Below are 23,545 nucleotides of genomic sequence, written 5' to 3' on the forward strand. Positions count from 1 at the left end.
CTCAATATTTTTCCTGTTCAACCTTTCTTATAAGAAACAATATAACAAAATGAGGAAAATTTTATTTTGCATTTTTTCCACCCTCATAAAAGATCTGTTGAAACAAATTTTAAATGAGTTTTTCCCAGGTAAACTTATTTTTTGAATTTAAATTTATTTGAAAATTTTATAATTAGATTTTATCATGAGAAAAAGATAAGATAATGATATTGGACACTTTAATGCAGTGAAGAGACAGATGGAGAAGACAATAAATGCGAGGTAAGCTGTCATTGTTTACATAAGTGATAATTTTAGAATATTAAGATCAAACTAACACGGAATTAGACATTGGTTTCCATAACACGCTTAATAAAAATATATATATATATATATATATATATATACATATATATATATATATATATATATATATATACACACCAATTGAAATAATATTAAATATATGTATAAAACTAGATGTAACTTCCTTCTGTCAACTTTTTAATTAGTTAATTGCTATAGAAAAATTAATCCAAATTAAAATAGTATGAAGGATTAAAGGAGGCTTCATATGTACTATAATTTCAAAGTTTCAATCACATTATTTGGATTATTCACTCTTTATTTTATCATTATTTTCTGTCAAGTTAACGCTGACTGAGATGTTTTCTGGTGCTTATGTGAAAATAAATGTTTAATAGTAGCTTAGCGTTAATTACAAGCATTAGTATCCAAGCAAGGGTGTAAACAAGCTTAATCACACAGATTAATAATGATTTATATAACAAAACAAATGAAATTTAGTTGATATTTTCTGACTTTTTCTTTAACCTTTTGGAAAGTGACTCTTTTTTTTATTATCAAGATTCAAATATAATTAATTAATAATTTTTTTATGATAGTAAAGAAAAGTAATAGTAACATCTAAAACCATCAATAAGTTTTAAGAATTATTAAGTATTTTTTGTTTATCTAATATTAATGATCAATACAAAAACTTAAAAGATTCCATAAAAAAAAAACAAGGAAGATCATAATCAAGAGTTTGAAAGTTTGACCTTTCGAGGAATTGAAATTTGCAGTATAAAGCATTGAGTGAGACCAAAAGCTGATTTGATGCATCATTGTTCATGGTTCATTGAATTTGGATTGAAAATCTAAACTTTGATTTTATCATGGGTTTGTAGGAAGATCATGATATTAGGAGACATTCTTGCATTTGAAGCTACACTTCCTAATGTGTATTATTTTCTAAAGAATAAATAAAAAATAACATTTATAATGACTATACTAGTTGAAAATTCAATAGCTAGTTGGTAGTTTTCTCATAAACTAGTTATTAAATTTTAAAATCAAATAAAACTATATTGTTAATTGGAAAATTTTAACATATTTTTAAAATAACTATTATAAACATTAAATAAATTTATTATATATAATTATTTGGGATTTTGGAATAATAAAAAGAAGAAAGAGGAAGACCGAGAGAGCGGAAGGGGCGGACGTGGGACCCGCATGCATGAGTATGACCCCACTCTTCTCTTCTATTCTTATCTCTACACTCTCTCACTTCGCTCTTACTGCCACGTGTCATTTCTCACCCTCCTTTTCTCCTGCTTCACTTCCTCACGCCTTTTTTCTATTCTCTTCTCTTCTTTTCTCTTCTCTAATTCTATCCCTCTCAACAAAATCCTTCTCAGTAGCCATTCTGTTACACACTCCATCTTCTCTTTGTTTTTCGTTTCAAAGGTCTCTCATCAAACCTAACTCAACACTATCACTTTTTTCTTCTTGTTTCTGTTTTTTGTTGTATTCTGTGCTTCCAATAATGTCCAAAAATTGATAAACCTTAAGATCACTTTATCTTCTCCTGAAAGAGAGGTTCCGTCTCTGCTTCTGTACACTAATACAATTTAAATGATAATAATAATAACAGGGGAGTCATGTTGATTGTGAAGTAGTTTTTTCTTCAATGTTTTCCTTTTTTTTTTTTTTTCTCTTCCTGATGGTCACTGTAGTAGTACCAATAAATTAGTTTCAGTTGCCGTAGAAGTTAAACTAAGTGTTTTTTTTTTGTTACTGTTAGTGTTTTGTGGGTTTGATATTATTCTGTTTGGTCGAAATTAATTGTGTGGTTTGGTTGCGTGATCAAGGATCAATCATCCATATGAGTAATTCTGCAATGACTTCTTCTCCCAAAACATTAACTGTGGTTAGTTTGACAGGGTTTGTTTTATTTATTTTATTTGTTTGTTCATGCATTTCAGTCCAACAACACCAGAAAATCGTTGAAGTGGGATGGGAGCTTGACTTTCTTCAGCATATTTTATATGGGTATGTGATCCCAGGGTATCTATCGGCAATTGAGTGATGGGGGGTATCTGTTCTAGGAAGAGAGATCAACACGTGGTGGAAGATGATTTACATAGAGGAATTTCGGGAAGGTATTGTAGAAGTGGCAGCATAAAATGGTCGAGGTCCAGGAGTTTACGTTCCAAGTCCAATCAATGTCAATGTCCCGGAGGGGGAACCTGTCCCTCTCTCATGGATTTGTGCATAAATAGGATACGGGAGGTGCATGTTTTTTGTTTGTTTTGATTTTGTTATTTTTTTATCTTACATGGTCACTTGATTCACATGTTTTGAGTTATAATAGGATTTTCACAAATACGAATCCTTTTCTATTCTTCCAAGAGACATTAGCCAGCAGATCTTCAATGAATTGGTTGATTCTCACTGCCTGACAGAAGCTTCTCTCGAAGCTTTCCGAGATTGTGCTCTTCAGGTACTGTTTTAGATGCTTGGTGAAATTGGAAGCGTTGCCTTGATCCCACTTTTCTGCTTACAAATTTCTGTTACAAAGATGACCGTATTTGTTGTTCTGCATGGCAGGATATTGACCTGGGTGAATATAGTGGAGTGGATGATAATTGGATGGATATCATCTCTTCCCAAGGGTTGTCTTTACTTTCAGTTGATGTTTCTGGGTCTCAGGTGACAGATAATGGACTAGTACTCCTAAAGGATTGCTCAAACCTTCAAGCATTGACTCTCAATTACTGTGATCAATTTTCAGAATATGGGCTCAAGCACATAAGTGGTAGAGTTACTATTCTTATGATCAGTTTTTCTGACCAGAACACGTATAGTTATTTTTTGAACATACAAATCATTCAAATTAGTTAAAGGAAATTTTCTGTCTTTGCTTGTGGTATACCCTGCATAATTATTCTTAGATTAATTAATGTTATTTTTCCTTATAATGGCTGTAGAAGAAGTATAAATAATGAAAAGAAATCCTGATTGAACATTATGTAAAATTGGAATTGCGCGCTATGATTGGAATAACATTAATTGTTCCGAATATTTTGGTAACAAATGGATTAGTTAAAGTGTTCTTTCTGATTAATATAAACAATTAAGAATGCCGATTTGTTTCTGTAGGTCTTTCAAACTTGGATTCCTTGAGTATCAGGAAGAGCAGCAGTGTCAAGCCTGATGGAATGCGTGCTTTCTCCAACTTATTTAATTTGGAGAAGTTGGACCTTGAGAGGTGTTCAGAAATTCATGGTGGATTTGTTNATCTTAAAGGTTGCTGCTATCCTTCATTTTTGCCTCATTTATATGCAAGAAGTTAACTTATTTCTAATTTAATTGATATTTTATATCCAATCTCACATGACTTTAAAGTTAAGGTGATGATGGATTTTCATCATTATTGGTTAATGGGGGTGGTTGCTGTTGCCTTGCCTGTGCTTATTGGTGATGATAAGTTCTAATTCATTTAATCGTTTTATGCGCGGGGGGCAGGGGGAATAGAGGACCATCAAAAGGAATTGATCCCTGGACCTTTGGGTCAAGGATATTTGATCCTACCAGTCAACCCAACCTTCATTAGCTTCTTTAAGGGGCTCATTATTCAGATATTAGCAAATGTTATCCTACTTAGGATTCCCTTTTATGCATCATGATTATGAAAGTACTAAGTTATAGATTTAATTTCTGTTTCTATAATACAGGTTTGAAAAAGCTTGAGTTCCTCAATATTGGATGCTGTAAATGTGTTACGGATTCAGACATGAAGTCTATCTCAGGTACTGATCATAAGGTGATCTGGTTTTTATCATAGTTATTGCAATTCAGGTTTATTTATGTTGTACAAAGGCAGTATTACGGTGTCTGGTTCATTTGTTATAGCTTTTTCTTAGCATTGTAATCTAGTTCTTGCATTTATTCTCACTCCTAGTTAGCAAATAACCAAAAACTGGGTGGGGGGAACATTGCTCTCCAAATTTGACTTTCTACATTTTTTCTTTTGTGCTTTTTTTCTCTGCGCGCTCCACTCACTCTACTAATAACCCCCCTTAAAGCTATCATGAACACCAAAGAGTAGCCTTACACAAAAACCTATCTATTATGTGTCTGCCTGCTCAGGTGATTAAGAAATGCACAGATAAATATGGTATTTTTCTTCAGCGAATACACCACACAAACTTTTAAATTGCACATGCCGCAATATTTCTCCTGAAATCTTTGTTTTACACTTCTAGAAACTTTAACTCTGACGGGTTGGTTGAATGGGACAGCACAAGGTTTACAATTTGACTAGTTCCTGGTTTAAGCACCCGCTTGTCTCCTTGGGTTGAGGTACTTGTAAATATTTACGAGTTAGAGGAAGATTGCCTGTCTTGGATTGGGGTGAAATTTCTTATAAAAAGAACTTCTAGAACTTTTTTTTGTCTTTTGTTAGTGGGGATACATGTGAAACTATCTACTGAAAAATCCTATCCTTCACCAATGCATAACTTCCGAATAGGGATGACAATTGCACCCAAACTCAACAGTTACGTGCAAAATATACCCGTGAGTTTATACTGAAACATGTGGTTTTGCAACTTAAATCAATTGCTGCACTTACCATCAGTTCTTTTTACTTCTAGAATCAAGAAGCTAGGCCTTGGTATTTTTGAACTGACTGTTGGCATATAATGTTTCAGAGCTTATAAATTTGAAGGAGTTACATATTTCCAACAGCAGTATTACTGATATTGGGATTTCCTATTTAAGAGGTATATTTCCAGTGTTTTTCCTCAATTACAAGTGTCTTAAGATACTATAACTGTTGCTGCTATTTTTCGCGCATGAGCGCAGCTGTAGTTGTCAATATCCATTCTCAAAAGAAAATATCATATCATTACTATCATCAATGTAGAGTTTTAGTATGTTGAATAAGCTCATGACTTTGTTTGCTCCAGGTTATTCTGTTTTCCACATTATACATTCCTGGGTATTTCTTTCTACTTACAGGTTTGGAGAAGCTTATCACATTAAATGTTGAAGGATGCAATATTACTGGTGCATGCTTGGAGTCTATTCATGGTAAAAATCGAATCTCAATTTATTCATTGAAGTGGCATTTCATTTTATTTTTCAAGTTTAGACAGCTGTTTTGTTTTGTGGAAGTTACTCTGCAACTGATGAGCTTCCTGTCATTTTATTTGGAAAATTAAGGATTTCACTAGTCCAGCACACAATCAACTGCTGCTAAAGACAAAGACTATGTTTGAACTTGGAAACTAATTTTCTTAGTATTCCAATGGTTACATTCACCTAGTTAGATCTTTAACATAATATTTTTATGATACAGCCTTGGCTTCCTTGGCATGCTTAAATCTCAGCAGATGTGGTCTCTCCAATGATGGATTTGAGAAAATTGCTGGTAATTTTGATATAAAATGACCCAGTTTGAGGACTTAGTGTGTCATGTTCTTACTTCTTGCTCTAAGCATGGCAAATCATTGGATTCTTGGTTTTACTGCATGTCCCTTTCTTGCAGGTCTTAAAAGCTTGAAGAGGTTAAGCTTGGCTTTTAACAGGATCACCGATGCATCTTTAGTTCATCTGAAAGGTACTTAAAACATCAATATCTCATCAGAGTGACTGTTTAATCCACATGCTGCTTCTCTAAATCAATAAAAACTCGTTTTTTTTAGTGTTTTTACACTTTTTCTGCAGACTTTTTCCCTTTGCGTTTTAATTCCTTTTACTTTCAGTAGTTTTACATGAACACTTGATGTGATCTTCATGTTTTGCTATCTGCAAATTGTCCTGACTGTTACAAACCAAAAGGAGAGAGGTGAGAAACTTTTTCTACATTATGAATTTTCCTGAAGAGTTCTTCAAACTCTGATGATGTCTATTGAACTACTTCAATTTTTGAAGTGAACGTATTGTAAATGAAGGAAGTATGAAAGTCTAATCTTAGCTTCAAATATCTCTTTTCATTATTCACAGAAAATTATTGTCGTTATTAATGTGTGGTACATGAGTTATATTATTGTTAATAATCTGTAAAAACTCCGTTTTTTATGATATCTTATCCTTCTCTCTTGTTGTAATTTCTAATAAAAGTCATATAAATGGGCACATGAAGCTGAAAAATTGGAAAGCACCCGGAAATTATTAGGTGCATAATAAACTGGCCATTCGGTCTCTAAAGCCTCTACCAACTCTTAATATTTTTAAGTTCTCGTGAGATTTCAACAACTAGTTTTTATATTCCTAATTATTGCTACTAGGATGTTGAATATCATCAATCATCGTTATTTTTACAGGTTTAACAAATTTGGAGTATTTGAACCTGGATTCTTGCAGGATAGGCGATGATGGGCTTGCTAATTTGACAGGTTTGCACTATATTAAGTATTTAACCATTTTCCTTTAGTTAGATTTCAATGGTAATTGCATTCTTCAAAGTTTGAATAGGTTTGTCACACTAGTTCAAAACACTAGCTCAAAGTTTTCTTGATCTGTGCCTGGCGATTTGACAAGAGGCATTGAGGCTTTATACCTTTATGCCATTTTTAGCTGAATGATTGAATGGCATAATTTGATGATTCAAACCCACCTATCTTATTAGACAATAAATATTGAGATGGTAAGATCCATGTGAAACTTTGCATATTCCAACTTGAATATCTGAATTGCACTTATAAAATTGTCGTGGGGATTTAAGCTAGCATTTAGCCTTAACATTGTGTTTAAAAGTGCTTGGTCTGATGACTGGTGGTTTTAATTCAGTTTTGCTTATATTTTTTATTTTAATTTCCTTAATTTGTTCTATCAAAATGCTTTTTGAAGGGGAAAAGTTTTGGTTATGAAAATGAGATTTTAGGAATTAATAATTTCATTTGAAGTATCACCTATGGTTTAAAATTATTAGTTATTTGTTCTTTCAGGCCTCACACTCTTGAAAAGTCTGGTGCTGTCGGACACTGACATTGGGAATAGCGGGCTGCGGTATATATCAGGTTGGTTGATACAGTCCTATATATATATATATATATATATATATATATATATATATATATATATACACACACACACACACACACACATATATATCTGAGATTTTTGGCAAACCAAATTCAAATTAAACTATTGATATGTCACTATATTCTTGGTTATGGCTCGTTGATAGGTATCCAGAATTTACTAGAGAATTCCAAGACAGATTCTTGGATGTCTTATTAGAAACAAAACAGAACAGTTCTACCAATGTGGTAAGAACAAGAACAATCACGTACAACACTCAAGAGAGGACCTGTCTCTCCTAACTTTTCCCCTTTTCAAAACACTCCAAAAACCTGCTCACCTCCTAATAAGACTATTTATATTAGTCTGTTACAGTTATGTAATTACAATTGTACTAAATACCTTCTTTTGTAAACTGTATCAAACCTATCAATACCCCTCCATGAAGATTCACCTTGTCCTCAAGGTGAAATTCTGGAAATTCTTGGAAATTCTTCATGAATGCAGCAGCAAATTCCCAACTATTCTCAATATCTGAAAGATGTTTCCATTTGATAAGAACTAAGTCACCTTGAGTGGTCTTTCCTGGATATACTTCTAGAATATAGTCTTCAGTAAGTGGAGGAGGCATGGGCTGGGTAGATGTGCCCTCCCTGGTGACTAGTGATGCTACTTGTTATGTCTGGGTCTCTCCTTTCCCTCTGTTATGATTACTTGCGACAACAGAATTTCCCACATCTCTGGAGAAACTTCTAGGTATTGAATATGGCCTATACACATTATTGCTCCTGTTTTCATTTAGTGTTCCCCCTGTTGCTGTAACTCTGATTTTTCCCTCAACCATCTGGGCCTTCATCAATTCAATAAGATTAGTGGGTTCATATAATTTAACCTCAGCCTTGATATCCTCCTTCAACCTATTCAAGAAGATGCCTACCAGATAATCCTCTTGAATCCCCTTCAACAACCCAACATATTGTTCAAATTGTTCAATATAATCTTCCACTAAACCTCTAAACCTGTTTGTCGCAAGCCAATCAGAATTTCAAAGGGGTTTTGAAGCATAGTTGGTTGAAACCTGCGGACAACAGCCACCTTGAATGCCTCCCACTTAGGATTTGGATTGCAGGTTTCCTACCACTGAAACCAATTCAAGGTTTCCCCTTTCAAAGCAACTATGACAACCTGCATTCTTTCCTCCTCGCTGACTTCTTTCAATAGAAAATATCTTTCTAGTCTGTCAGTTCAACCATAGGCCTCCTCTCCTGCAAAGACAGGGATGTCCAGTTTTCTGCATTTTGAGGAAGACACTACCGAACTTTTCTCCTCATTCTCTATGCTGTAGGGATGGCAACGGGTCGAGTCGAGTGGGGCACAGATAGTACCTACCAGCAACCCGACCCGACAAAAAAAATCCACCTGTTACTCGCACGGATATCCGCTTAAAAAATATCCACGGATATTTTGAAACCTACCGATATCCACGGATACCCGCAAATGCTTAACACTCTTTTTATAAATTATTAAAATAAAATTTAAATAAAATTAAAACAAAAATATATATAATATAATATAAATTAAATTAAATATAAATTAAAATTTAATTTTTGTTTCGGTTGAATTAGTCTGAGGGTCAGTCCTTCTTTGCTTTGTTCTCTTTTGAACTTCAATCCTTCCTGATAATGTCATCCACTTTGATAGGTTGTGACGTTCAAAAGATAAAAAGGTCTAAATTTGATAGAATAGAAGAGGAAGAGTGTATCTAGACATCAATTCTATATTTATAGAGCCTGTGGTACCATTGATTAATCATTAGTACAATATATTTTTAAACAATCAAACTCATTGATTAACCATTAGTACAATATATTTTTAGGCAATCAAACCCAATAATCAAAATTAATATATTTTGTAAAGAATAAGGGAATTTGACATATTAAAACCTGTTTATTGTCCATAAATGACAATTAATTCTGATCGGTATACTTCGTATAGTACAATTTTAATTAAATTTAACCTTGTAAAATATAAATTAATGTTAATTTTAATTAAATTTAAATTAATAAAATAAAAATTAAATTTTTATTTTTATATTTTGCGGGTAACGGATATCCGCGGGTACAGATAGTATAATACCGCATCTGACTTGTTTATAAGTGGGTATTAAAATATCCGCTATCCGCGGGTTTGGGATAGTAAATATCTGCGGGTATCATTTTTTTTGTCATCCCTACTCTGCTGCCCTCGTTGCTTCCATTTGTGACCGAATCATCATTTGTCTGTTTTGTTGTTGGAACCGCATATGATACTTGTTCCATCTTTTCAAACCCATCCAATCTTGATTCCATTTTTGTATTCACCATGCCCCACACAGCTACCACAGAACCAGGAAAGAGGCTTTGATAGGTATTCAGAATTTACTGGAGAATTCCAAGACGAATTCTTGGATGTCTTATTAGAAACAGAACAGAACAGTTCTACCAATGTGGTGTAAGAACAAGAACCATCACGTACAACACTAAGGTCTTTCGAGAGGACCTGTCTCTCGTAACTTTTCCACTTTTCAAAAACACTCCAAAAACTCCCTGGTCACCTCCTAATAAGACTATTTATAATAGTCTGTTAATTACAACTGTACTGACTACCTTTTTTTTGTAAACTGTATCAAACCTATCACCCATGGTTAGAAAATATTGACTTTACTAATGCTATGTCTACGAGGTATTCTAAATATCATAACCCCTTATTCAATTTGTACATTTCAGATTTTAGTAAGGAAATTGAAATTGTTTGCTTTAACGTAGCATTATTGCATTAAATCTGAGACTGTCTTGGAATGTGATCATATACTGTTGTATTAGAAGATAAATTTTAGAAATCCCTTGAGTTACCCAAATATGAGTGATTTTATTTTTTTTTTAATTTAAATTGTAAGTGTTACCAATCTGGCCCTGCAGTGCTAGGATGAGGTTGCTGTTTATGAGATTTTAATTTAATTCAAAACATTAAATGGTTTCAGGACTTCATTCATTTAAAGTAAACATTGTCAAAATATGAAATTTATCTATTTTGTGTAGGTTTTTTGTTGTTACATCTACATCACAGTGTGGTTGGAGAACTATACTCACAATACATAAAATGCATGCATGTGTTGATTAGGTGGTTCTTGCTTTTATCCAGGTTTAAATAAACTCGAAGATTTAAATCTGTCATTTACTACAGTAACTGATAATGGTCTGAAAAGGTTGTCAAGGTTGACACAACTTAAATCACTTAATCTGGACACCCGACTGATTACCGACAACGGGCTTTCAAATCTTATCGGTAAGCATGTTTGCTTTCACTTATCCACTTTTTTTTTTCTTTGGGCTTAACTACACCTTTATCCCTCTAGTTTAGACTTTGTGATTTTAGTTTCCCAAGAATATTTCCAGACAAATCAGGTCCCTCTAATTTTAAAACCTGAAATCCTCAAATCTTACTTTCTATTCAAACAGTTGGGGATTTATTACTGATGATTTAGGATATGGAATATTTAAAACTTTAGATGTCAGAAATATAGTGGAAATTTGGTAAACATATAAAAGGACTCAGTAATGGGATATTAGGGTTTGAAGAAAAGGAAATTTTGGATTTTTTTTTTGGGTGAAATTTATATTTTAGTTGGCGAGTTTGGAGCCAAAGGATATTGCAAATGAATTTATTTGATTCGTAAAGAATTTGAAAGTTTTAAGAGGAAATTGACAGAGGAGCTTAATTGACGTAATTACATCAGTTTTTATTTTTTATTATAATTGATTTTGTTTTAATATTTATTAAACATAAATGACGTGAGTTAAAATAGATTGGAAATCCTCCTAATTTAATTCTCATTCTTACATACGTATATTTTAAAAAAATTAGAATTTTAAAATATTTGGGGGTTCACGGCATCTTTCTGCCCTTTAAAATCCTCCGTCAATGATGGTTTGTTATATTAAAATAAATATTTAAAAAAAGTAGGGGGTATTGATCCTTTTCTATTTGTGGCTGTGTGATTAATTTTGCTTGTATTTGAGCTGTCTCATTGGAATTTTCTTTAACAGGTCTGAGTGGATTGGTAACATTGGATCTCTTTGGAGCACACATTTCAGACCATGGAACTGCATATTTGCGATGTATGACTAACATTATATTTTTTTAACCTACCTAATTGATAGTTGACTCTGTTAATTTGTGAGATATAACTGAGTAGTCTACATTTGAAATTGAAGTACATCAGTAATAATTGGGGTTCTTGCCATTTTCTTTTTAGGGAATTTGATGATTATCACGTAGGCCGCACACTTTGATTTTTTCACGAAAATGTAATCAGTCAAGAAAATAAATTTAAAATTGCTTAACTGGAGAAACAAGCAGTGAAATATACTGTTAGTGGAAGTCTTTACTTTTCATGACGTTTTCACTTATACTTACAAATTTGATGTTGAATCATCTCTGGCTGTAGACCTTGATGGCAATCTTATTTTACCTATTCCCCTCTAGAATTGATGTAAAATAGAACATTTGGTTTCTTTATATGTGTGTGTATGTTTTAATTTCTCTTCTTTTAGCTAGCTTAATTAATGACGCCATTTGCTTAGTAGAATCTGCAATAAATCCATGCTCATTTCTTTACGCCTATACTTTGAGAGCAAACACCCATATATGGAGGTAGTACTACTTGGGAACACCATTCTACACCAACTCACCTTTTTTTCATTTGTTTTGTATTGTTAGAAATGAGCACTGATTAAAAATAATGGGAAAATACGGGTTTACAACCCTGTGCTAAGATTACTGGTTATCTTGCCGGCTTAAATTTTACTTCCTATTTTGTTCTCCATCTTGCAGCATTCAAGAACTTGCAATCCCTTGAAATATGTGGCGGAGGATTAACTGATGATGGCGTAAAAAATATAAGAGAAATTGTCTCCCTGACACAGCTAAACCTGTCCCAGAATTGCAACTTGACAGATAAAACTTTGGAATTGATATCTGGTATTTTCTGCTTCACTTCATTGCATTATATAGTCCAATAAACTTCATCCAAAAATAATTGTTTGGCGGAAACAGACAATCATAATTAAGTATGAAAATGAAAAAAAAAAATGAGAATTAGATGGAGAATATTATCTGTATTGGTTTTTACTTCCTCCCCTTGCCTTGTAATTGGATCAAGTACAAATTTGTCTTGCTCTGTTAACCCATAAATCTTATTTTTCTTTATATCTGAATGCAGGCATGACAGCACTGCGATCGCTAAATGTTTCAAATTCTCGTATAACCAATGGAGGACTACGGTATCTGAAGCCTTTAAAGAATTTACGCAGTCTTACCTTGGAGTCTTGCAAGGTTACTGCTTCTGAAATTAAGAAGCTTCAGTCAACTGATCTTCCAAATTTGATAAGCTTTCGGCCAGAATAAACCAGGAGAGAATTATGTTATCTATCTGGTGAACAATTCTCTGTACATATTTATGGCCACTGTTTGAATAGTTAAGAAAAATGTACATAAAATTAGCATGCAAGAATGTAATTATGCCTTATTTTGCATGTTTGTATTTTCCCGTCTAAGAATAATTGTGCATATATCTTTCTTTTTCCCTTTCTCTCCTGGATTTAGATGCCTGATGGGGCTATCTATATTGTCTGTGCATATGCTCATGTATGTCTATGTTTGGACCAGAGTGATGATGCTCATTACTGTATCCGTAAAGTGATGAATTGTTACTGGCTTTTAGTTACTCACTAATGTTTATATATGATGTTTGTGGGATGCATTCCATATTTTATGATTCATTTTATTATGTCATTGTCATACAATGTCTCAGGCCGCGAGCACGGCAATGTTGGAATTACAACTCTGAGCGAAAATAGAATTCTGCTTGTTATGAGTTATTCGATGTCAGTCTTTTAGCACGCATAACTTAATAATGAGTTAATCAAGTTGCATGTCACTTAATTCAGAACTATGGACTAGTAAGTGGGTGAATTTTTTTCCAAAGTATGAACTCAGATTTTACAATGCATAATATTCTTTGAAAGTAACAAGAATAACATACTTCTGGGAAAAAATAAGTTTAATATTTAAAGAATATTTTTTTAATCAATCATGTTCATCGGTACCATTGATCAATCAGAATTAAAACATTCTTGAAGAAATTAAAAACATATATGTATCTGTGATATTTTAAGTAGAAAATGCACTACAACAGGTAAGTTTAACAAAGTAGGAGGAAAACTCTTTCAGAAAGAGACTACCCTGAGTAGATTACACATCGATAAATAACAAGAAAAAGGAACATGCATCTCCCGCTGCTTGCTTTTGGTACAAATTTAACATCCTACAAATCTACCAATTAAATGAAGGGCGAGAAAAATGAGCAAAAGCAGAAACTAAGTAAAAGGTAATTCCTGAAACGCCATCTTTCCAAGGTGTAAAGAACTTCTAGACCCTTGTGTTTTTGGAAATTTAAACACCATTGAAAGAATATCTCTAGTATATTGGTGAACCCAAATTCTTATAAAAGCTGTATGATTAACCTGCAGCATAGACAAACCAAGGTTGTCATCAAACATGACGATAATCATATTATCAACACAGTAAGCACAAAAAGAACTCAAGGGGGACTAAATAATATAATTAAGCTATGACAACCATGTAGATAACTAAAGCTTTTTCTACGAGCATTAAGTTGCTGTGGAATGGCAATCATCATTATTACAACACGATGTGATTCTAGGACCAGATTGGAGAACTTCAATGTATCTAGTTATTTAATAATGGGTCCCTCTACTAAGACAAACAGGGTCATAAACTACGACAACAGTACAAATTGCAGTGTATACTCATGATAACAACATTCATTATAAGATAAGAAACATCTAAAATCCATGGTGATTAATGACTAGTCATGGTGATTAATAACTGCAAATTCCAAAGACTATAAAGATGTGTGTGGGGTCGAGAAATAAGCATGAAGGTGATGGTTGAGTGAGATATGATATATGCAGTGTGTTTCTTTTGACATAAGTATCTACTCCTTTTTCAATAGTGTTTTCAATTCATACATATACTGAATCTTATATTGCAAAAGTTGCTACTGGTGATGAATTTAAGTGGAATTTGTAGCATTTGAACAATTATTGCAACTATTTATTTATTGTACAGTTATCAAGGCGGTCAATTTGACTTTTGGGTAATAGCAGAGGATTGCTTGAATTTATTACAGACAATGACATGTATAGCGTTGAAAGAATGAAAAGCTTCTAAATGGCTTTTGCTGGACAGGAAAGTGGGATGTGAATTGCAATATGCAAGATAAGTATATCTTCGGTTTCATTTCTAATTGGCTATTTCGTTTCATAAATAAACATATATAAGTAATTAACCAGTTACCTTCTGATGACAATAGCATTTCAGGCACAGAAGCAGCCTTGGTGACTGTTGACCGTTTCAATCTTCAAGTACTTGAAGAAACATATTCAACTCATGCAAGCTCAAAGGCATGATAAGTTTTTGAAACTCGCCTTCTGAATAAGGCTTCCAAACGAAATGATGGAAATCCACTCTTCCACATTTTAGCTTTGTACATCTCCTTCCATGCCTGTACTATTTCATCAATTTTGAAGGCAAGACCTGCCAGTGAAAAAGTTAACATATATTAATCTATAGTATTAGCTATGTCAATTTTAAAGGCAAAACCAGCCAGTAAAAAAGTTTCTAGTGTCTTGAAAACATACCATCTACTGCAGTATTATTTGAACAGTGATTCTTCAAAATTACAGCTATATCTGTTGGAGAAGCTCCTGCAAGTTCAAATTTCTCAACTGAAGCCGCAAGAGTTTCATGCCACATAGGTAGCCCTGATTTGAACTCCACAATTGAGCGTTCGTAGAGAATGGTACCCCATAGGAGATTTATTTGAGACCTCATATGTGCCTCCTGTGCTGCAAGATCTTCTGAGGACATACTTTCAAAAACCCCATCCAACCCCATGTTCTGCAAATCCAATATAGAATAATTTGAATCAGACATTTTACTCAAGTTCTGCTTTTCAGATTCTTCCCATATATGCATTCCTTTCTCCATATTTTCTTCAGCATTGTTGTAAAGATGGAGAACCTCAGCGGAAGGCCATGTTAATGAGTCTACATTACTATTGAGTGCATAATACCACAAGAGTTTTGCTTGCTCAAACTTCTGTAGCCCCAGAGCCAAAAATCCTTCATAAAAATCTGACTTAATTTTAATGGCTGCATCATATTTTTCTTCTGCCTTTGAATACTCTTCCAGCGTCCATTCATATGAACTCTTGATCAGTTCGCATAGATGGTCTTTAGAAGAGTCTTCTGTTTTATATATCTTTTTCCTTGCCTTAGACATATGAACATTTCCCCAGTTGAACAATGCAAGAGCAGTCATCTCTTGGAACTTATCTCTAGCCATGTCAAATAGGCCTTGTGCTTCTTCGCCTGTAATTGTCTCCTCCATAGCCTCGGAATATAGCTTCATACCATGTTCGTGAAAATCCAAATATCTGTCACACTCAAAACCAACATGGTTCTTGAACAATTTTGCAAACTGAATTATCCAATCCTCAATGCAAGAAGAGCTATCAATTCCATTTGCTTTTCCCACACAGCCATTCTCAACTGCAATGTTAATGCCAACAACTTCCCCCTCCTTCACTTTAAATTTCTCAAAAAGTGGATCCTGCTCAGGAGTGGCTTCTACTATGTACAGTCTGATACAACTATGAGATCCTATTTCAGCCGTTCTTAATTCATCATCAGAAGTGATTGTGACTAAATCACCTTCTTGGTCCCTGTATTTGACAAGAGCAGCTCCTAGGCTCGAGAATCGATCTTGAATAACTTCTCTTAACTGGAAGAGGCTACAATTGATAGGAAGTTCAGCACATCTTATATCATCACCAAAAATAAGTTTAACTGTTTTGTTAGGAACATGTTCCTTTCTACCATTACTTCCTTCCTCTATAACCTCCTTTATATCAGCCTTCTTCTCATCATTCTTTTCCTTGGCCTTCTTCTTCTTGGATGTGTTGGTCTTCTTCTCAACAACCACAATGCTGTCCTCAGTCTTCTTCTCCTCAGTTTTCCTTTCTAGAAGTTTGTCATTAGGAGCCTTCTTTTCCTCCGTATAGCCCTTATTCTTGCGCATATTCTCTTTCACTATCTTTTCTGGAGTCAAAGGACTAGGAGGTTCGACATAATTTGGAGGCAACTCAATTATTGTATCGTTAACTCTCGATCCTTTCTCCTCAAGTGCATTTTTCACCTTTTCTGAGATCTCTAATGCTATGACATTATTTGGTTCCATCTTTAGAACAGTGCTGACATCTCTTAGAGCTAAATCCAGCCTATTTAAAGCTTCATAGCACCTTGCTCTCTTCAACAGTGCTTTACTATATTTGGGTGTCACTTCAAGAGCCAAATCACATTCATGAATAGCCTTTGGGAACTCACTGACCCCCATCTGCATATAGCATGCAGCCATGTTGCTCCGCAGATAGGACACATCAATATGATTTCTCGGAAGTAACTTCAGGGCTTTCTCATATTTTAGTATTGCTCCTTCAACATCCCTCTTCTGGAACAGCTTGTTTCCCTCATTCTTCAATTCTTGAGACATGGAAATGAACACCATAGTATCATTATCATATGCTTTGGGACTGCTATCTCCCATTTTACTATCGTCCCTTACTTCTCCTACTTGCTTTGTTTTCTTTCTCATTTTCCCACTCTTACACAACACAACTCAATTTATTCCAGTCAAACCAAGAACACAATAAAACAAATAACAGAGTATTCCAAAAAGAAAACAAATATAAAGGCAATCTAACATGAGAGACCTTCAGATATAATTAACATGGCATCATCCAAAACTCAAGGAAATGGTGGATAACATAACAACAACATAACCAAGTTGATAAAGCATAGCCTCCTATGTGAAGCCCATGTGAAAGTTGAAGAAAAAATTTTTAATTGGAACAAGTTCAAAATCTCAAAATGGTGACAATGAAAATTGACTGGGTTGTCCTCTTACCATAATGGTTCGAGTGACTCATTCATTCAACACAGACGTATCCATCTCTCTCAATTATTATTTGTTTGAGCGAATACAAATCTATTTCACGGACAGACTTCAGAAAAGGTGAAAGAAAACCCAGAATTTGGGAAGATAAATAAACTTATCTGGGTAACGAGTTATGGGAAAAAGCTTCAAACTTTGCAACTACAAGGAAAACCAGAACACAATGTAACAGCAAGGAAGTTTGAAATGGAAGAAAAGCAAGTGGTGTTGTTGACGTTGTTTTGTAATGTGGGAGAATGGTTTTTCATAGCCTTCACGTTAACGCCACCAAAGCATTTGTCAAAAAAGAAATCACATAACGTGAGCTTCTTAACTGAACTCAGAATCTGATATCTCATGGCAAAGTATTTTTCTTTTTCTTTATTTTTGTATATGGTGGGTCCATTCTATATTCCTCTGATGCTAATGAAGTAACCATTAATTGACAACCTTCATAATCATGGGAAGCGTCAACAACTACAAGTTTTCACATAAAGTGTACCATTGTTACTTTCCTCATCCAGTTTAATTAGCAATAATGATTTCCAATTTTGGTACGATTTTCAGTCAAAAATATGACCTTAGTAAGTAAACATTCAATTCAATTGTAAACCAAAGCAACAAAACATACTCAGAACGAAATAACCACTGTTATATAGACAGATAGCAACGGAGATAAAATAACTAAAAATCAAATACAAAACAATGTCGTAGAAGAAAACACGGTAAAAAGACAAGCAAACGAATACAAGTAGAACAAAAATCATGACAATATAAGAATAAATGAATAAGACGATCAAATTATAGCCCACTAACATAAATTAAAAAAAAAAAACATCATTCTAAAATCTATTGTTTTACATTTCTAGGTAATTTTGGTTTTATTGTAATTTTATAAAAAAAATAAAAAAATTAGAGGTGGGAGTGAGAGTGAGAGATAGAAAAAGTGAAAAAGCATCGTGGGAGATAGAAAAAGAAAAGCTGGTAATAACTACGTTGGTGTTGGTTTTGATGTGTTGTACCACTGCACACCGCATATGCTTGCTTCCCTCTAAAGTAATAACTTCATTTTTTTTCATTCAATAAGACTTAAATGTGAATCTTGTACAACTCATCTAAGTCATTCTTCACAACTCTTACACTAAATAAAGAATTAGAAAGACAATACCACAAGTAATCTTTTATAATTAATCCTTTTTTATGCTTATTTGGATCAAACTAAAACTTCAAAATCAACATTCAAGGAAAAAATAATAAAATGAAGTATTAATTCGTATTATAATTACTATAATAATTAGTATTAATTCGTATAATAATTCTTAATTATAAATATAAATTAAGTATTACATTAGATAAAAATAATAAAATTAAATATCATGTATGAAAAAAATTCATAAATAAATCACATTTCGAGATTTTGAATTAAAAATATTATTATATCTCTAAAAATAAATAAATATCATCAAAAGTAGCATTAGTATGAAACCACTACCTCGTGATCTCTGAACTTTGCAGGCAAAATGAATTGCAGTCATGGCCTAACTAATTACAATTAAGTTTATTATATGCATTGAACAAATAGTTTTTTTTTAAAATAATTATGAGGACTTGGAATTTGTACCACCTATACCTGCTGAAGCCATGATACTAACAGATAGACTGTCAATACCTCTAAAACACTGAGTCATATTAAACAACTGGTAATTCACAGTAAATCCACAAAACAAAATTATAGGATTCAGTGATAACTTATTAAGGTAGAAAATTGGTAATGCTTGAGGACCCTTTTGTGGTAAACTTGAAGACAACATCTATATACAGAGCATGTACACATCCTTCGGAATGCAGCACCTCTATGGTCTTGTACAACTTCAAGAACAAATTCCAAATAATGTGCTTAACAAACTGTTTAACCTACCCAGCCCTCAAGCTTCAAGCTCATGAATTGCTTCGTCTCATAACGAAATTCAAGAGGAAGCTCTTCCAAGACATCATGGCAAAAGCCACAGATCATTGCGTTCATTGCTTTTTCCTTGTCTATTCCCCTTTGCTGAAAAAAGAACAGTTTATCTTCTTCAATTTTAGATGTACTGGCTTCATGTTCAATTCTTGCCGTTGGATTTTTCACCTACAAAGTAATCGTGATTGCTTTAGCAAAATAAAAGTATCATGGCAGATATGAAAGCAGGGAGAAAATAAAGAAAGACAAAAGAAAATGCTACTACACACCTGAATGTAAGGATAGGTATTGGCAGCTGCATTGTCCCCAATAAGCATGGAGTCACACTGCGATGAGTTTCTCGCATTGTCCGCCTTGGAGAGAACCTGAACCAGGCCTCTATAACAGTTCCTGGAATGTCCAACCGATTTGAATTATAATTATAAGATTAAATAAAATATGTATAATAAAATATTATATTTCTTTATACATTTGTATACATAATACAATTTTTAATTTATAGATAATGTGTAAATAATAATTGAATGCATCAAAAAAAAATGTCAACCCGTTTATAGTTCAATTACAACAAAAAAATACACCTGGTGACATAATCTTTAATAATGAGTATTCAAGATTCAGTTTATAAAGTTAACTGAACTACAAATGCAAAAGTTCAGTTCCTGTAAACCGAACTAAAAAATGATATAACTTAGTTTTTAGTACAAGTAGTTTAGTTTTTATAGTATAAAAAAAATATAGATAAATTAAAGTTCAGTACAGTTACATTAATTATGCCCAGTCCTAATAATATTACATGAGGAGAATCTTAACTAGGCCAAAAATATAAAAAATAATATATGTATTTATCCATTATTTATATAATTTTAGTTTTTTATATTCATAAATATAAAAAAAAATTAAATAATAATGTAAATCTTATGTAAATTTTTGCTTATCTTTTCTTGACTAATAATATCGTAATGACCAGTGGAATACTAGAAAAATTATTTGAATTGATTATCCAAATAAAATAAAATTGTAAAGTTAAAATTTAAAATTATAAAAAAAACAAATTTATAATTCTCATTGAATAATTATTGAATGAAAAATTAATTTATATGTTTACTTAACATATAATAATTAATAAATTTAAGTAATGATATTTGAAATTATATATTGATATATAAAGAGAGACTGAGTAAGATCCATTTATTCCAAAGAGTAAATTGTTAGATTCCAAAGTGAAATCAATTACTCTTCGTTTTAAAGATGTCAAAATTGTTAGATGGAAATGGAATGATTTGCCTAACTTACTGGTTAGAAATATTGAAACTAAATTAGAGATAAATTGACTTATAATTCACTAATAATAATTTTTATCATTTTTTATTATTGATTTATTATAATTATTTTTTATTTCAAATCATAGATGATGACAATTTGATGTTTAAAAAAACAATAATAGTGTCCAATTATATTTGTAATGTGTAATGTTTTAGAAGTTTAATTTATTTGTTTATTCAATTATAAGTTAACACTTTACATTTTAATTATTATTTTTATAATAATATTTAGTAAAATATTTGAAAATTTTAGTTATTATTATAAAAAAATAAATAAAGTGAATTAATTTTAAATATACTAAAATATTATGTAAAATATGTAATATCCGAATAAAATATGCAGAGATAAATATGGTATTTTTCTTCAGCAAATACACCACACAAACTTTAAAATTGCACATGCCGCAATATTTCTCCTGAAATCTTTGTAGAAACTTTGGTTGAATGGTACTTGTAAATATTTACGAGTTAGAGGAAGATTGCCTGTCTTGGATTGGTTTCTATAACTTTTTCTACAACTTTTTTTTTGTCTTTTGTTAGTGGGGATGCATGTGAAACTATCTACTGATAAATCCTATCCGAATAAGTTCATGACTTTTATTCTGTTTTCCACATTATACATTCCTGGGTATTTCTTTCTACTTACAGGTTTGAAGAAGCTTACCACATTAAATGTTGATGGCATAATTTGATGATTCAAACCCACCTATCTTATTAGACAATAAATATTGAGATGGTAAGATCCATGTGAAACTTTGCCTATTCCAACTTGAATATCTTAATTGCACTTATAAAATTGTCGTGGGGATTTAAGCTAGCATTTAGCCTTAACATTGTGTTTAAAATGTGTATATATATATATATATATTTGAGATTTTTGGCAGACCAAATTCAAATTAAACTATTGATATGTCACTATATTCTTGGTTATGGCTCGTTCATAGGTATCCAGAATTTACTAGAGAATTCCAAGACAAATTCTTGGATGTCTTATTAGAAAGAGAACAGAAGAGTTCTACCAACGTGGTAATATTGAGTACAAATAAAGTCTTACATAAGAAAAAATGAGAAATGATTATGAGTTTATATACACATAAGATACCTTTATTAATAAGAGGTCTTTTGGAGTGATACCAAAAACAAAAGCAAATCTGAGAGTTCTCCTACCTTTTCCACTTTCCAAAAACTCCCTGGTCACAGTTATTTGATTACAACTGTACTGACTACCTTCTTTTGTAAACTGTATCAAACTTATCACTCATGGTTAGAAAATATTGACTTTACTAATGCTATGTCTATGAGGTATTCTAAATATCATAACACCTGATTTAGTTTGTACATTTCAGATTTTAGTAAGGAAATTGAAATTGTTTGCTTTAACGTAGCATTATTGCATTAAATCTGAGACTGTCTTGGAATGTGATCATATACTGTTGTATTATCCATTGGAAGATAAATTTTAGAAATCGCTTGAGTTACCCAAATATGAGTGATTTTAATTTAATTCAAAACATTATATGGTTTCAGGACTTCATTCATTTAAACTAAACGTTGTCAAAATATGAAATTTATCTATTTTGTGTAGGTTTTTTGTTGTTACATCTACATCACACAGTGTGGTGTTGGAGAATTGTACTCACAATACATAAAATGCATGCATGTATTGATTAGGTGGTTCTTGCTTTTATCCAGGTTTAAATAAACTCGAAGATTTAAATCTGTCATTTACTACAGTAACTGATAATGGCCTGAAAAGGTTGTCAAGGTTGACACAACTTAAATCACTTAATCTGGACACCCGACTGATTACCGACGCACTATATTTTAGAGCATTAATTGATGTACGAGGTGACTGCTCCTGATTCTGGAATGTTATACAGGAGAGATGATTGTTGGACCAACAAAAGCACTATTTATGGATGAAATATCCAATGGTTTAGACAATTCCACTACTTTCCAGATTATCTCTTGTATTCAGCATCTAGTGCATATCACAGATGCCACTGCATTAATTTCACTCCTTCAACCAGCACCAGAGACCTTTGATCTCTTTGACGATATTATCTTAATGGCAGAAGGAAAAATTGTGTACCACGGTCCACGGGATTGCATACTTGAGTTCTTGAAGGATTGTGGCTATAAATGTCCTCAAAGAAAAGGCACTGCTGACTTTCTTCAGGAAGTATGTGCAGCCTAACTGAATACCTCCGTTTCTAACATGATATTTTTAGAATTTGATGATGTGAAATACTTGTAAAATTCAGGTTATCTCGAAGAAAGATCAAGCACAGTATTGGAGTAGCACAGAAAAACCTTACAGTTAAGTTTCGATTGACCGGTTGATTGAGAAATTTAAGGATAGCCCTTTAGGTAAAAAGTTGGAGGAGGAGCTCTTGAAGCCGTTTGATAAGCCTCATAGCCACAAAAATGCCCTTGTATCTAAAAAGTACTCATTATCAAAATGGGAATTATTTAAGGCTTGCATCATGAGGGAAATTCTTCTAATGAAAAGAAACTCTTTTGTCTATGTATTCAAGTCAACACAGGTACTCTATAGGTTTTTCTTTTCACTTTCATGCCTTTCTATCATGATAACTATACCCAACTTTCTCAAGTTGCATTCATTATCCATGCAGCTTGTCATCGTTGCATTTGTAGCAATGACTGTTTTCATTCGAACACGAATGGCTGTTGATGTGGTCCATGGGAATTATTACATGGGTTCGTTGTTTTATTCACTCGTCATTCTTCTGGTTGATGGATTTCCAGAACTATCTATGACTGTATCAAGACTTGCAGTTATTTACAAGCAAAAAGAGTTGTTCTTTTTTCCTGCATGGGCTTATAC

The 23,545-nt window shown here is 32.8% G+C and overlaps 3 protein-coding genes and 1 pseudogene across 3 annotated transcripts; 2 read left to right on the forward strand and 2 right to left on the reverse strand.

Annotated features, from left to right (window-relative positions):
* The first annotated feature begins 1,584 nt into the window (after window positions 1-1,584).
* Window positions 1,585-13,060, forward strand: LOC106768259 (F-box/LRR-repeat protein 14). Its single transcript, XM_014653306.2, has 16 exons — window positions 1,585-1,731; window positions 2,250-2,556; window positions 2,639-2,767; window positions 2,875-3,082; window positions 3,427-3,573; window positions 4,002-4,076; window positions 4,980-5,051; window positions 5,290-5,361; window positions 5,630-5,701; window positions 5,819-5,890; window positions 6,597-6,668; window positions 7,221-7,292; window positions 10,477-10,620; window positions 11,382-11,453; window positions 12,169-12,315; window positions 12,557-13,060. The coding sequence occupies exons 2-16, from the start codon at window positions 2,353-2,355 to the stop codon at window positions 12,739-12,741; spliced, it is 1,743 nt and encodes a 580-aa protein (XP_014508792.1). The 5' UTR covers window positions 1,585-1,731; window positions 2,250-2,352; the 3' UTR covers window positions 12,742-13,060.
* A 398-nt stretch (window positions 13,061-13,458) lies between these two features.
* LOC106765838 (protein PHOX1) lies at window positions 13,459-18,010 on the reverse strand. Its single transcript, XM_014650595.2, has 3 exons — window positions 15,060-18,010; window positions 14,716-14,955; window positions 13,459-13,859 (listed from the first exon to the last, which is right to left on the reverse strand). Exons 1-2 carry the CDS (start codon window positions 17,071-17,073, stop codon window positions 14,807-14,809), a joined length of 2,163 nt encoding a protein of 720 aa, XP_014506081.1. The 5' UTR covers window positions 17,074-18,010; the 3' UTR covers window positions 13,459-13,859; window positions 14,716-14,806.
* A 1,059-nt stretch (window positions 18,011-19,069) lies between these two features.
* Window positions 19,070-19,774, reverse strand: LOC111240493 (putative UPF0051 protein ABCI9). The gene is made up of 2 exons (XM_022783804.1): window positions 19,642-19,774; window positions 19,070-19,540 (listed from the first exon to the last, which is right to left on the reverse strand). The coding sequence occupies exons 1-2, from the start codon at window positions 19,687-19,689 to the stop codon at window positions 19,322-19,324; spliced, it is 267 nt and encodes an 88-aa protein (XP_022639525.1). The 5' UTR covers window positions 19,690-19,774; the 3' UTR covers window positions 19,070-19,321.
* A 2,594-nt stretch (window positions 19,775-22,368) lies between these two features.
* LOC106765890 overlaps window positions 22,369-23,545 on the forward strand; it is a 4,601-nt pseudogene continuing 3,424 nt past the window's right edge.

Source organism: Vigna radiata, chromosome 7 (genome assembly GCF_000741045.1).
Source record: "Vigna radiata var. radiata cultivar VC1973A chromosome 7, Vradiata_ver6, whole genome shotgun sequence".
Classification (NCBI taxonomy): domain Eukaryota; kingdom Viridiplantae; phylum Streptophyta; class Magnoliopsida; order Fabales; family Fabaceae; genus Vigna; species Vigna radiata.